The sequence below is a fragment of the Drosophila teissieri genome, chromosome 2R (assembly GCF_016746235.2).
Source record: "Drosophila teissieri strain GT53w chromosome 2R, Prin_Dtei_1.1, whole genome shotgun sequence".
NCBI lineage: Eukaryota > Metazoa > Arthropoda > Insecta > Diptera > Drosophilidae > Drosophila > Drosophila teissieri.
In genome coordinates, this window is record NC_053030.1 from 2,742,133 (window position 1) to 2,758,788 (window position 16,656).

The 16,656-nt window shown below is 36.0% G+C and overlaps 1 protein-coding gene across 11 annotated transcripts in view; it reads right to left on the reverse strand.

Annotated features, from left to right (window-relative positions):
* Positions 1 to 12,900, reverse strand: part of LOC122612453 (protein madd-4) — a 44,813-nt gene extending 31,913 nt beyond the window's left edge. For 2 of the 11 annotated variants that reach the window (XM_043786090.1, XM_043786091.1), the window contains exons 1-2: positions 12,031 to 12,426; positions 7,403 to 7,490 (exon numbers count right to left, since the gene is read on the reverse strand). In XM_043786090.1, the coding sequence (XP_043642025.1) occupies positions 7,403 to 7,468 (66 nt within the window). In that variant the 5' untranslated portion in view covers positions 7,469 to 7,490; positions 12,031 to 12,426. Of the gene's footprint in view, positions 1 to 7,402; positions 7,491 to 11,359; positions 11,378 to 12,030; positions 12,427 to 12,770 lie in introns of those variants that run through there. The other 9 variants (XM_043786086.1, XM_043786088.1, XM_043786087.1 and 6 more) reach the window with 7 other exon arrangements.
* Between the last annotated feature and the right edge of the window lie 3,756 nt (positions 12,901 to 16,656).

Below are 16,656 nucleotides of genomic sequence, written 5' to 3' on the forward strand. Positions count from 1 at the left end.
ATACCCACATTGCAAGGTAATTGTCAAAACAGAACAGACTGCCTTGTCTATTTCCAACAGCAATCATGGGAACTACATGACGGAGAGGAAAGTGGGAGTCGGGCGAGTTTTAAATAAAACTTGGTCATGGTTAGTAAGGTCGGGGTTGAACAGGGACAACCCGTCGGACCAATCGTCTGTCAAAAATGACAGGGAATGGAGTCGGGGGCCTTGTTCAGATGAACTCCGTTCCGTCCGTTGAATATAGTGTAGCTGAGAGAGCGAAAGAGACGCTAGTACGTGTGTATAGGTAGCGTTACGCCAGTTATTTATTTAAAGCGACAGCGACCGGCTGCGCAAAACGTCAATGAGCTAAAACTTTCGTGTGCGAAGTTGCGAGGGCTGGTGAGGAAGATGGGTACATGAGTACGCGCCCCTCAGGTTTGTTCGGCGTATATAATGGCTAGCACGATGTCGAGCCGGTGTCGCTATAGTCACAGCAGTCACAGTTCCAGCAGCTTTGAAAACGTCAACTTGACAAGGGATAGATGAATAAACTGAGTTCTGGGATTTTGGGTCTTAGAATTGATGTTTCGTATATGCCATTGTGCCACTGCGATCTGTTTTTTGACTTTGGGCCCTGTCTAGCCTGTCCGATTGTCTAGGATTGTCAATCCATTTGACTGACGTTACTCTTCCATTCATTTTCGATGGCAACACCTAACGCATGAGGAAGCAAAGGTAAATTTTCCACATCCCTTAAAAAACTTCAAGCGTCTGTCTGACTGTCTTTTTCTCTAATACCGTTTAACCAAAGACATTAGAATATTATATTATTATAATGTCTTTGGTTTAACGACAGTAAGTGGCCAAGGACTAAGCCTTTGTTAACTGTTTCCGGCCTTATATGCAGTCTGCCTCTGCGGGAGAATTCGTATGGCTTCGCTTTGACCTCCAACACTAAGCTTGCCGCTGCAGACGGAGTTTAAGCGTTATGCTAAAAATCTACCCTTGTGATAATGCGATTAACGGATTCATTGAACTGACAAGCTCACAATGCTGACATTTCTTGTTATTTTTTTCAGTTTATTATTTGTTTAAAAATTGTTTTCGAACTGCCAAATACCTTTTGAATGCGCCCTTTCAAGCGCCTACAAACCTGGTCCACTAGATTAGTTGAAAAGAATGTAACAGGTAGAATGAAGCGTTTCCCAATAAAGTATACAAATTCTGGATCACTAGTCAAGTATGGATCTTAAGAACCATATAAGCTAAGCAACTAGAGAATAATCATGCAGATTCCAAAAACATAACACAACATTTTTTTTATTCTTTGGTATGCCCGTCCGTTCTTTCACAAACAGATTTTCCCTTTTTTTTCAATGTAATTTTTTGTTCGTACGCTCACAAATACTATTATTATCTAATAATCATTAATTTGGAGTTGCAAATGTACATGTACGGATTAGGTACATGTATGTAAAACTTAATTTTTTTTAAAGTCAAACTCTAAAAAAACTGAATTCTTTAAAAGCTAGCCTTGCCGAACTGATAGTGGTTAAATGTATCTTTATGCTCTCTAAAACTCATCACTATCATTATAACTCCTATATATGTATGTATATGTATCTATGTTTTAGCCTGCCCAACCAAAAGGCCTTACCACGCGACCACTTGCCAAAGCTATTCATCATCTGTGCAAACGATACAGCTCAGGCTTCAACTCTCCAACTTCTTCAAGTACTCTTAGGAAACACTTACCACAAAAACTTGTCAGCAATATCGCACACAAAGAAAGCAAGGGAGAACGCTTTAGTCGAGTTCCCTGACTATATGATACCCATTACTCAGCTAGTGGAAATGCGAATGATAAATTTCAATACTAACAGTTTTTGGCGTTTCGTGGGCGTGACAAAAAATTGTTTGGTAAATCGAAAGAAATTTACAAGACTAACAAAAATATAAAAAGATTTTTCAAAAGTGTGGGCGGGGGAGTTTTTGGCGGTTTATGGGCGTGGCAAAAAGTTTTTTGGCAAATCGTTAGAAATTTACAAGACTAATGCAAAAATGAAAAAATTTCAAAAAAATTTTTTTAAGTGAGGGCGTGGCAGTTTTGGACGGTTTGTGGGCGTTTGAGTAGGCGTGAATCGACAAACTTGCGCTGCGTCTATGTCTCTGGAGTCTGTATGCTAAGTCTCAACTTTCTACCTTTTGTAGTTCCTGAGATCTCGACGTTCATACGGACAGACAGACGGACATGGCCAGATCGACTCGGCTATTGATCCTGATCAAGAATATATATACTTTATATGGTCGGAAACGCTTCCTTCTGCCAGTTACATACTTTTCAACGAATCTAGTATACCCTTTTACTCTACGAGTAACGGGTATAAATATGAAAAAATATCAAAATATTGTTTTAAAGTGTCAGTTTTGGGTGGTTAATGGGCGTGGCAAAAAAATTTTTTGCATATCGATATAAAATTACAAGACTAATGAAAACAATGAAAAAGTATCAAAATTGTGATGAATCGACAAACTTGCGCTGCGACTATGTCTCTAGAGTCTGGATGCTGAATCTGAACTTCCTAGCTTTTATAGTTCCTGAGATCTCGACGTTCATACGGACGGACGGACTCGGCTATTGATCCTGATCAAGAATATATATACTTTATGTAGTATACCCTTTTACTCTACGAGTAACGGTATAAATATGAAAAAATATCAAAATATTGTTTTAAAGTGTCAGTTTGGGTGGTTAATGGCGTGGCAAAAAATTTTTTGCATATCGATATAAAATTACAAGACTAATGAAAACAATGAAAAGTATCAAAATATTATAAAATTGTGATGAATCGACAAACTTGCGCTGCGACTATGTCTCTAGAGTCTGGATGCTGAATCTGAACTTCCTAGCTTTTATAGTTCCTGAGATCTCGACGTTCATACGGACGGACGGACTCGGCTATTGATCCTGATCAAGAATATATATACTTTATGTAGTATACCCTTTTACTCTACGAGTAACGGGTATAAATATGAAAAAATATCAAAATATTGTTTTAAAGTGTCAGTTTTGGGTGGTTAATGGGCGTGGCAAAAAAATTTTTTGCATATCGATATAAAATTACAAGACTAATGAAAACAATGAAAAGTATCAAAATATTTATCAAAATTGTGATGAATCGACAAACTTGCGCTGCGACTATGTCTCTAGAGTCTGGATGCTGAATCTGAACTTCCTAGCTTTTATAGTTCCTGAGATCTCGACGTTCATACGGACGGACGGACTCGGCTATTGATCCTGATCAAGAATATATATACTTTATGTAGTATACCCTTTTACTCTACGAGTAACGGGTATAAATATGAAAAAATATCAAAATATTGTTTTAAAGTGTCAGTTTTGGGTGGTTAATGGGCGTGGCAAAAAAATTTTTTGCATATCGATATAAAATTACAAGACTAATGAAAACAATGAAAAAGTATCAAAATATTTATCAAAAGTGTGATGAATCGACTAACTTGCGCTGCGACTATGTCTCTAGAGTCTGGATGCTGAATCTGAACTTTCTAGCTTTTATAGTTCCTGAGATCTCGACGTTCATACGGACGGACGGACTCGGCTATTGATCCTGATCAAGAATATATATACTTTATATGGTCGGAAACGCTTCCTTCTGCCTGTTACATACTTTTCAACCAATCTAGTATACCCTTCTACGCCACGAGTGGGTGTAAGTGTATCGAGCTTAGTGCCTGAGAAAATTTCGATTTTGTTTTAATATCTGTTTCTCGTAGAGTAAAAGAGTTTAATAGATTCCTTGAAAGATATGTATCAGGTAGAAGGAGACTTTTCCGACCCTTATACGCATATATGTATATATGTACATACATGTATATAGATTAATATATATATTAACAGCTGAGTAGCTGTAGCAAATCTTTGAAATTTACTTCGAAAATCAAAAGTCGTTTGTGAAAGTGCACCGTTTGCTTTGCCCGTTTTATGGTGCTCATAATCAACCATCAATTCGGTTGTGCGCAATACTATCGATAAGTTTCGCACCCAAATCACTTTTTTGAATATCCGGCCACCGACAAGACTTTGCAGAGTGCGCACTGAAGAAAATATTGCGGCCGTTGAGGCCAGGGTAACAGAAGTCCCGAACACATAGATTCGTCACCGTGCGCAGGAGTTACACCTCTGCCCATCGACATTGTGGATCGCAAAGATTTGGGTCTCAAGCCGTACAAAATTCAGCTGGTTTAGGAACTGAACCTGCCAACCGACCATCGTTGGTATATGCGAATAAGACCACCACGATTCCGGCCCTAGAAGTCAACATTTAACGAGCTAGTGGTCAAAACCACGATGGCACGTAACAAAGTGGTCTAACAAGGATCTACAATAAGAGCTGTAACTTATTACTTCTCCTAATTATTCTGCAGCGGCAATCATCTTTGACCATTTAATACAAATGATTTCCTTTATAAGTAATAATATAATATAAGGTATATACATACTAATACTAAAGAGGAACTATCCTGTTGTGGCGAGTCTTTAATTCGATATGTCTGCAAAGGCTTATCGGCAGAATTTTATAAGAATATGGCACATTCATGCGGCTAATTGTCATTAAGCGCACTTTCTGAACTTACAATCTACTCCAATTCTAAGTAAGCACTGTCATAACTTCTGGCTAAGGATGTAGTCAAGCGGTTTTGTGAAACAGCCTTAATTTTAGGGGTCGACAATGTTCAAGGACATATTGATGCGTCATGGAGACGTCAATGTTTCCTGCTGTGTTGGCCAATTGCTCCACGTAGAGTAGCAGCGAAGTGGCGGTGGTGGTGGAGAACGACGCGTGGACGGCAAAGCACTTGTTACAGTTGAGATATGTCAAGTGTTAGGTGGGGCGGGGCTGTATAAGACGGGAGAGGGTGTTGCCTTCAAGATAAAATGCCCAAATGTAAAGCCCCAAAGAGCGAAGTGTCCCAATGTCCCAAGGCGTGCCATCAGTTAAGCCTGTACAACAAGAGAGAACGCTATAGTCGAGTTCCCCGACTATCTGATACCCGTTACTCAGCTAGTGGAAGGGAGAAGGCGAGTCTAAAACACTGACAGTTTTTGGCGGTTTGTAGGTTAGAGTGGGCGTGGCAGAAAGTTTTTTGGCACATCGATAGAAATTTACAAGACTAATACAAAACTGAAAAAATATCAAAACATTTTTCAAAAGTGTGGGCGTAGCAGCTTTTGGCGGTTTGTGAGCGTTAGAGTGGGCGTGGCAATGTCTATGTCTCTGGAGTCTGTATACTTAGTCTCAACTTTCTAGCTTTGGTAGTTCCTGAGATCTCATCGTTCATACGGACGGACAGACGGACATGGTCATATCGACTCGGCTATTGATCCTGATCAAGAATATATATACTGTATATGGTCGGAATTGCTTCCTTCTGCCAGTTACATACTTTTCAACGAATCTAGTATACCCTTTTACTCTACGAGTAACGGGTACAAAAACACGCACACAACTGGCCAACAAATATCACCCGGGACAGACATTCAGACAAATAGTAGAAAACCGGTGTGTTTGAGCTAACATAAGTATTATACAAATAATGTAAATGACAAAAACTTTTTTTTTATTGAACACCTTGTTTATTTTTTACAATTAGGCGTATATAGCAAAATAGAAAAAAGATGGAATAGTTATGATTCAAAAACCAACACAAAGACTTGTACTCAGTTTTGCACCATCCGTTATTCGCTCATATTTTTGCTCTTCTTACTTTCTTATAACGGTTGTCAGAATGAAAAAAATCCATATGTTTATAGTTGATTTGTTGAATTTGGAACTTCTGCCTGTTACATACTTTTCAACGAATCTAGTATACCCTTTTACTCTACGAGTAACGGGTATAAAAATGTAATGAAATAGACCTAGAAGCAGGATAAATTAGAGCATTTATGCTCCACCGTTTTACATTTTAAGTACACGTTACCTTATATATAAATTCTCATAGATATTAGAAAATATGACTTCAGTTGACCAATTTAAATTGTAACTGCACTTTTACGCTCTTTTCTTGAGTAAGATTAAATCGGTACACCTCGATGCGTTCAAAGAAAGAAATATAGGGTTTAATAAAAATATGGGTATTTAGCGCAAATTTGTCGATTCTTGTTGCCACGCCCACTCTAACGCCCACAAACCGCCCAATACTGCCACGCACACACTTTTGAAAAATGTTTTGATATTTTCTCATTTTTGTATTAGTCTTGTAAATTTCTTTCGATTTGCCAAACAATTTTTTTCCACGCCCACTCTAACGCCCACAAGCCGCCCAAAGCTGGCACGCTGATTTATTTCAGAACCTAATTCATGTATAACAAGAGAGAACGCTATAGTCGAGTTCCCCGACTATCTGATACCCGTTACTCAGCTAGTGGAAGTGCGAAGGCGAGTCTTCAACACTGACAGTTTTTTTCGGTTTGAGGTTAGAGTGGGCGTGGCAAAAAGTTTTTTGGCAAATCGATAGAAATTTACAAGTCTAATACAAAAATGAAAAATATCAAAATATTTTTCAAAGTGTGGGCGTGCAGTTTGGGCGGTTTGTGGGCGTTAGAGTGGGCGTGGCAAAAAGTTTTTTGGCAAATCGATAGAAATTTACAAGTCTAATACAAAAATGAAAAAATATCAAACATTTTTCAAAAGTGTGTGCGTGGCAGTTTTGGGCGGTTTGTGGGCGTTAGAGTGGGCGTGGCAAAAAGTTTTTTGGCAAATCGATAGAAATTTACAAGTCTAATACAAAAATGAAAAAATATCAAACATTTTTCAAAAGTGTGGCGTGGCAGTTTATGCGGTTTGTGGGCGTTAGAGTGGGCGTGGCAACATGAATCAACAAACTTGCGCTGCGTCTATGTTCTGGAGTCCGTATGAAATTTACAAGTCTAATACAAAAATGAAAAAATATCAACATATTTTTCAAAAGTGTGGGCGTGGCAGTTTTATGCGGTTTGTGGGCGTTAGAGTGGGCGTGGCAACATGAATCAACAAACTTGCGCTGCGTCTATGTCTCTGGAGTCCGTATGTTTAATCTCAACTTTCTAGCTTTTGTAGTTCCTGAGATCTCGACGTTCATACGGACGTTCATACGGACGGACAGACGGACATGGCCAGATCGACTCGGCTACTGATCCTGATCAAGAATATATATACTTTATATGGTCGGAAACGCTTCCTTCTGCCTGTTACATACTTTTCAACGAATCTAGTATACCCTTTTACTCTACGAGTAACGGGTATAATAAGACCGTAAAGGTACAAATATTGCACTAATATGTAGTTGTAATATAGCGGAATACTTAAATAATATAACATCATTAAGCTTTAGACTTAATTCAACAAATTGTACTTACCACAAACAAAGCTGCCCATATTTTTGGAGACATCAAGTTAATGTTCACCGACATTTTTGTCTGCATTTTCTCGTAATCATGTTTTCTTCTGCAATATAATAAATAAGTACTATGATTTAAAAATTAAAACATGTACATCACTAAATGTATACAGATTCTTTGGTGTCATTCAGTTTCTGAAGTATTGTAGCACCACTGTTAAAAGTAAAGCTAATGTGGGGAAACCAGTTAACTAAGAGCCCCATCCTAAAAACAGCCTTAAATAATTATTAATCAAAACGACAGCTAATGGCAGACAACAATGTCAAGGAAGAATGCGAATAAAATATGGTCCGGTGTGAACAGGAAAAGCTTCTAAGATAGCTCAGCGACTGCCTGGCACGTAAAGGAGAAATATTATTGCTTGTACATCCAATAAAATAATAATCCGGTCGAAATAACGTCAGTTTGAATATATATTGAGTGACATTTCTTACTTCTTTTCTTAATTTAATACATTTTGCTTAAAAAATCAATACAAATTTCAAGCGCTTAATCACAATATGTATTAGGCAAGCGATGATTTTAGCATTGGCATGTCCTAGGAAATCATCGAGTACCAGAGTCTTGTGCGTCTTCTTGTCCTACGGAGTTTTGGCCAGCTTCGTTTTTGTTGCGTTGGGACTACATGTTTAATTAACCATAATATACAAAATATTTACCTTAAATGATCACTTTTGTGAGTTTTATTTAATGAATAAATTATGAATTAAATTCGAATATGATTAAAAATTTAATTTATAATTATTTACTTACCATTTTCTTAGAAACTGGCACTAAATAAAAATCAAATCTACTTCTCACAAAAATCCAATCGCAAGTAACGAAACGGGTGCTTTCCTTTTGAAAGGGAATCCGTTAATATATTTTGTACTCTTATTGTTATTTCTCTTTGCGCGTCCCTGTCCCTGTTTCCCACATAATTTATCTTTGCATGTCACAAATTTGATGTTCCTTACAATGCCTATACGCTCGTCGCTAGTAATAAAATATGGATGATTTTGTTTGAAATATCATCACCCATTTTATCGATGATTAAGTAAATTAACATCGCCGTTCATCGGTTTAAATTTTTAGGAGAGACCGCGCGCGAGCAGTTGGCTCTGTTGGCGTAGCCGATGAAAGCCAAGAAAATCACAATTTAAAAAGTTTGCGCGTAACAGTTTTGAGCGGCTTGTGGGCATTAGAAATTACGTGTTTTGAAATAACCTTCCACATATGGCTTGACTTTGTTCGGAAGCCTAAACAGAAAACGATCTTAAAGGGTATTATCTTATTTAATAACCTTTCAACTGTAATTGCTTTTGTCATATGCTTCCGTTGTTGATTAATTATAAACCGTGCAAATCTCTGCTCGCCGCAATAATTGCAATGTTTTAGTCTCTCTAGAGGGTACGTTCAGCGAACAATCAGAGAATGGCGGTAAGTATAAATTCAATAAACAAGCTTCAACAGGGGCACATAGAAATCAAAACAAGAGAGAACGCTATAGTTGAGTTCCCCGACTATCTGATACCCGTTACTCAGCTATTGGAAATGCGAAGGAGAGACTTCAACACTGACAATTTTTGGCGGTTTGTGGGCGATAGAGTGGGCGTGGCAAAAAGTTTTTTGGCAATCGAGAGAAATTTACAAGACTAACAAAAATGTGAAAAAATATCAAAACCTTTTTCAAAAGTGTGGGCGTGGCAGCTTTGGGCGGTTTGTGGGCTTGTAAGTTTGTGGGTTAGAAGAAACATCACGACTTACGCTCCGTCTATGTCTCTGGAATCAATTATAATATTTATATGGTCGTAAACGCTTCCTTTTACATTTCTCACGTTAGAGCGGGCGTGGCAAAATGGGTCAACAAACTTGCGCTGCGTCTAAATCATTGGAGTCTGCATGCTTAATCTTAACTTTCTACGAGACTCTACGTAACGGTAACGGGTATAACAATCGCAATCCTCGAAGTTATTAAAGTAGTGACAAATAGGAGAGGAATGTTCGTAATCTGCTCCGACTCCATAGCAGCGATCGAAACTGTACGCAACACTTCAAACAAATAAATCAGGTCAGAATTACAACTACGAAACAACTTAAGAAAAAAGTCTTTTTAAGTCCTTTAAGAAAAAAGGACACACAAAAATTAACAGAAATGAATTTGCAGAAAAAATAAAATGTCTCTTATATACACCTGCAACGACAGCATAAAAGACATAAACAAACTCCTAAAACAACAATTACAAAAAAAAAACAGATCCCTAATAAACAAATGCAACACATGTTACAAAAGCATCAACACAAACAACACCCGCACAACAAACTTCTTTAACATAATACAAGAAAAACTCCCAACAATAACTCAGTAACCGAAAAACCACCGACCTAAAAATCCAACAACACAGCCATAATCAAATTCTTTAAATAAACCAGCTTTACAATTTAATTTAAGTCATAGCATTGAAACCCTAAAACTATATTAAACTTTGTATATAACTATAGATGGCCTCGTAGCTAGTACTATTTACGCTTGTGTTAGTATTAGTTTTGTAAACTTTACTATCATCTCCAATAAATAAATAAATAAATCATAATATTACAAAAATGTAACATATTAATAATAATAATAATAATATTATTAATAATAATAATAAAAATTGTGGGACTAACAGTTTTTGTGAATGTTTTAGGCAGATCGATAGAAATTGGCAAAACGAATAATAACACGAAAAAAGCAATACATTTAGTTCTGCACGCTTTGTTGGCGTTTACTTTGACGGGTTCAACATTTTTTTGGACAAGACACATTATAAAATAAAAAACAAAATACTTTTTAAACGTGATAGAGTGGGTCTGGAATTATCAGGAAAACTAAAACTTGCTCTGCGTCTATGTATCTGGAATCTCAACTTTATTAAACGGACGGATAAACGGACATGACCAGATCGAGTCGACTATTGATTACCTGTTACATACTTTTGAACGAATCTTGTATACTCTTCTACTCTACGAGCAACTGGTATAAAAAACGTGTTGCAATTTCAGTGGACAAGGCAGCTTTGAGCGTTGGGTCAACAAACTTGCGATGCGTCTATGCTTGCCGAGTATCAACTTTCTAGCTTTTATAATTGCTGAGATCTCGACGTTCATACGGACGAACAGACGGACGGACATACGGACGGAAAGACGGACATGACCAGATCGACTCGTCTATTGATCCTGATCAAGAATATATATACTTTATATGGTCGGTAACGCTTCCTTCTGCCTGTTACATACTTTTCAACGAATCTGGTATACCCTTTTACTCTACGATTAGCGGGTATAACAAGGAACTCTCAATATACAAAAGTTTAATGCAAACTTTTTGCACTTGACTTTATAAATATATTCGTATTACTTGGGGTGAAGCTGGTCTGAAAGATAATCTTAAAGGTACAGTCGTAGGGCTTAAATAATATAATTTAAGTATTATTTATTTGTGAAAACATGTAAATCGTGTTAAGAGTTTATACAACATAGAGGAAAATTAAATATAATATAAATATTTTTTAATTTATTCATTTACATTTACAACTTTAGTTGTAGTAGATTAGAGTGGCATAGTACTTGTAGTTACCATATACAATATATATATATACATGTTCCTGTAAATGAATAAAAACTTTTTAACTTGGAAAGTCCTTAAAAAAATTTTGAAAGTAAAAAAAAAATTTCTACGTAATAAACGAATACCACACGGGTATAGGTACGGGCAGGACTTGGAGGCGAAAAAAACATACATTGTATGTACAGACGCCGACATGTTCCACATTGCCTGAATTTTCATGTACATATGCCTTGGAGTTTCTCTTAACCCCCACCACACAACCGGCAGTCTGCCTGGTCGGCGCTTTTAACTGTCGTTGACTTTTTACTTTACTTTACTTTACTTACACTTGTTTTACCAGCCATCGATCAACAAAAATGACTTTTGGATGCTTTACAATTTGCCTAAAAAGTACGACAACATATCTGGCGGATTTCTTATTGTGTGGGTCGTCTGGAACCATCTTATGCATTCTCCGTTTATTAAAGAACTGCTGACATGTATGCACATGTACATTGATTTGTACAAGCGTGTCGACTTTGGATTATTATGCCGACTAAGCTTTTGTGTCTCAAGATACATTGGGACCGTGCATTTCATATTCTTATTAAAGCTTTATAAAGGTCATCAAATTTAATTTTGAAAAAAATTTGAAAAATTTCGTATACAATGAAATATAGTTCTTGTTGAATATCATCAAATTCTCACGTGAATTGTATAAAAGTTCTTTATTACTAATAAGAGCTTGGATATTTACGTACAAACTAAAATTATGATTCTTTCTGCGGAAATCTCTTAATTTCAGTTGGGTAGGTCACTAAAAGAAATATTGAATTTTCCAATTGCATTGAACTTCTAAATGCATTTCGTTCGGCAAGATTTTCCCGCAAGTAAAGCCTTTACAAGATAGAATCTGTGTTAACTGGGCCTACCGACTTTTGCTACACAAGTCATGCAGTTTAAAAACAAACGGAATTAAATAAGATGTTTTATAGACATTTAAAATTGTAAGACTTACGGCAACTATAAATGAAATGGCTCATCTAATATGTCTCCAAGATCCATTTTCAAAATTTTCGGATTTTCACACTCTTTTTCCACTGATTGTTATACACTCAAACTAAATAAATATTTAGATTGCCGCACTTGCCACACATTACACAATGGCTATAGTTTAAACTTTGCGTGTGACAGTAAAAATCAACAAAACGACAACGCCGTGCTAAAAAGGAATAGAAAAGACTCTTCCAAAATGAAGCCTTTGGTGGCCTAAGAGTACTTTCGGCGTATTACTCTTTTTTCTATGCGTTGTAGGTTGTAATGATTTATTTTTATAATAATGGTTTTGCCAATCGTTTTTTTGTAACAAAGGATTGACATTTAGTTTAGTTTTAGTTTAGGTTTTATTTTAAATGTTATTTTTTATTGAGTCATTACAATGTAAGTTCTGAGAAAAGTAAGGAAATATAATATATTATTTTTGTCAGCAAATGTTAATCTTTATTGGAATTATAATATTTTGGTCGTATAGATTATTTGACGTGTTATGTAAATTTTTAGTATTGTACATTTTTTGATTTGTCGCAGAACAAAAACCAAAGATTTTTTTAAATATTCGGTAAACTTTACATTTTTAAGAGAAATGTAAGGTTAATATATATTTTTATGTTTGTAAATTAAAACTTTGTGTCTGTTAATAGGATTATTTGCAAAATGTTTTAAGTACATAGTCCTTTACTACTTAATCATTTGTCTTACATCCTTTTCGATGTTTATTTCTTTCGCACTACAACAAAGCACCGTCGCGCACCAAGCAATTGTGCTCTGTAAAAATCCCTAGCACTGAATTTTCCTTTACCGTTAGCACAGCCCGCGAGCTCCGAAAATCACTTGAAAACTGTTCGCCCGCATCGGCATCATGTTCCGCAATATGAGAACGTGTTCGAGTAGAATTGCTGGGCGGTTTGAGCGAAATCTAGCGCTCAGTGGGATGTCGAACAGCAACTTGGTTTGAGTGAGCTCGCAGTGGTGATTTCTAGAATGGGAAGTTCCGTTCGTGAGGGGTATTAGTTGCCAAACATACAAAATACTTTGTATATAAACATTTTTTATAATTATACATATAAGGTGCAACATTTAGAGCAAGGTAGTAAAATTTGAAAAAAGTATAATTTTGTTATGCTTATCGATAAGCCAAAAACTTTTTAGACATGCCCAATAGGAAAATTATTTTAACACAACCAATTCTGTTTGGCACCCAACCATTCAGTAAAAGCGTTAATAGGATTTTGTTTTGCTTACCAATATCAATCTACAAATCTAAAATGATTCTAGGCAGACCAAATATGTCAAAGCTGTTCCCTTTACTTAGGAAGTAAAATGCGAATGAGAAATTTTAACATTTTCTGAAATAATGGTAACAATTGGGAAAAAAAATATTAAAATGAAAACAAAATTAAAAATGTGGGGCGATGGTGTGAGCATGGCAAACAATTTGGTTTGCTAATCAATAGAAATTTACAAGACTAATAAGAAAACCCAAACATATCAAAACATTTGTAATCATGGCAAAAAGTGTCTGTGCAAATCAATAGAAATTAAAGACTAATAAAAAATAAATAAATAACAAAATATTTTTCAAAAGTGTGGGCGTGGTAGCTTTGTGCGTTTTGTGAGCGTTAGTGTGGACGTGGCATTTGGAACTTGCGCTGCGTCTATGTCTGTGGAAACGCCTGCTTAATCTCAACATTCTAGCTTTTATAGTTCATGAGATCGAGGCGTTAATACTGACAGATGGACCAACAGACGGACAGGGGCAGTTTGACTCGGCTATTGATCCTGATATTCTTGATATATATGTATACTTTATATGGTCGGAAACGCTTGCTTCTGCCTCTTAGGTAATTTTCAAAAATTTCGGTGAAAAAAAAAACAAGTTATGTCTTAATGGGTATGTTAAAATTGCCAAGTGGAAACAACCATAGAAGAATATTATAAAAAAATTAATGAAATTTCTAATAGGGTACACAACCGGATACTAATCCATAACGACATAACATACACCACACTAGAAGTGAACCGAATTGCACTTCGCGTTTTCAGAGAAATCTTTCCTAAACCTACAAAAACGTTAATATTCGCAAGAAACCCACAATCCATAGATGATGCCTTTAAAATCATTTAAGATGATCGGCATTAAAGCTACACATTATATAGACCAATTCAAAGGAACAATAGGTACAATAAATTCAACTTTCAACAAATAGTCGAAATGTTCAAAGCTCTGAGCAAAGCAGGCGTATTTTCGAGCCAATGGATTTTAATCAATCAAGTGAACATTTTCAGATAGAGGGAGGATCAAGAGAAATACCATATATATCAGTTCAAGGTAAAAATAGGCCATTATTATTTATTAATGACGCTGGAGCAGAATTCAGTGTTATAAATCAGAATTTGTGTCACCCGAAGATGGAAACAGAAATTGACATGGAAGTGAATGCAATGGGAAACAAACTTAAAATTGAACATTTCTAATTTCCTTGTTTTTAAGAATTGGAATTTGTGAATTTCTAGAGTATAATTATAACTATTAATATTATTATCACAACTATTTCGATGGGCTTATTGGCTGTAACATGTTTAATGACATAAATGCAGTCATTTATAATTCAAACAAAAAGATTCGACTCAATAATTATACCCGTTACTCGTAGAGTAAAAGGGTATACTAGATTCGTTGAAAAGTATGTGACAGGCAGAAGGAAGCGTTTCCGACCATATAAAGTATATATATTCTTGATCAGGATCAATAGCCGAGTCGATCTGGCCATGTCCGTCGGTCCGTCCGTCTGTCCGACCGTCTGTATGAACGTCGAGATCTCAGGAACTACAAAAGGTAGAAAGTTGAGATTAAGCATACAGACTCCAGAAAACTTAGTCGCAGCGCAAGTTTGTCGATTCATGTTGCCACGCCCACTCTAACGCCCACAAACCGCCCAAAACTGCCACGCCCACACTTTTGAAAAATGTTTTTATATTTTTTAAATTTTGTATTAGTCTTGTAAATTTCTAACGATTTGCCAAAAAACTTTTTTCCCGCCCACTCTAACGCCCACAAAGCGCCAAAAACTGTCAGTGCTGAAAACTGTCCTTAGCACTTCCACTAGCTGAGTAACGGGTATCAGATAGTCGGGGAACTCGACTATAGGGTTCTCTCTTGTTTTTATTTAGATCTTTTCGTTCAAGAAAACCACTTAGATCTTAACATAAAGAACTTAATTTCAATGAACTTAGTTAGTCGGACACACCATTAATTCAGAAAGTCCTAAGCCAAGTCAGAAGAAAATTTACCCAATTTGTAAGATAAATTTATTGACACACCAAAAACAAATTTTAAGTTTTCTAGGCATCACAGGCTTTTTGAGCACTGCCTTCATAAATGACTATTTCAAAAATGCCCTGCCCTTAAACATACTTAAAGAAAAATCCTAAAATAAACACACATGATCAAGACTACATAAAAGCTTTTCAAAAGCTTTAAGTCCTAATAACAAGCGATCCTATTTTCTTGTATCCGGATTTTATGAAACAGTTTACGATAGTTACAGACGCAAGTAAATATGCATTAGGCGCCGTGCTCATGCAAGATAAAGGAATTTCTTATGCTAGCCGTTCACTTAAAATTTATCAACTTAATTACAGTACAATAGAAAAAAATTCTTTAAATATTATATTTATGGAAGAAAGTATATTATTCAAGCCCTCCATAGGCCCCTAGTTTGGCATAATAATTTAAAGAAGCCCAACCTAAAGCTACAACGTTGGAAAGTGCAATTAAACGAGTTTGATTTTAACATAACATTTTTAAAAGGCCTATTACTCTACGAGTAAAGGGTAAATTATAAAAAAAATAAATTTTTATTAAATAAAATTTGATGAAATAAGTTTATTTTTTCATTTAAGGTTAAAGTAAATAGAACAAGAAAAATCCCAAAAGAACGATGAAAAGTTAATGTAAATTTGTTTTAGAAAGAGCGGTAAAAAACTATGAAAAAGCGATAATTTATAATGCGCCTAAAAAGCGATGATATTGCGCTCTTTAGGGGTGTTTATGTGATATTTTTCATTGCGATGATTTCCTAGGCCAATGTTAAAATCATCGCTTGCTTTCAAACAAATTACGTGGTGATTAAGCGCTCGATACACTGGTAAAAAGTGGGTTAATGCATTGTAATGCCAAGTCGCGACTTACAAGCTCTCCTTGTGTCGTTCAATGCGTACCATTTTGAAAATGTTAGTTTAAGTACTCGGTTGAAATCTGAATACAACGATTTTTCAGTATTTTTTAGTATATAGTTATTATGATTTTGTATATCTTCCAAGACGGGCTCCCCATCTGAGGGGGGCCCGGATTTTTGACGGAAACATAACTTATATGCAGGCCCCTCGACAGGGGGGGCCAGTATTCCCTGTCGCCGGGCCTGTATAGGATAATGGAAAACTGAGTTTAATAACTCGAACTTTTCTTCATAATCGGGAATTATATTTTTAGGCTAATTATATAACTATGTCATTCTGTAAAATAAAAATTTTAAAATTATAAGGCAAGCGTGCAAAAGATCTATCTAATAAATCTGTTACGTGA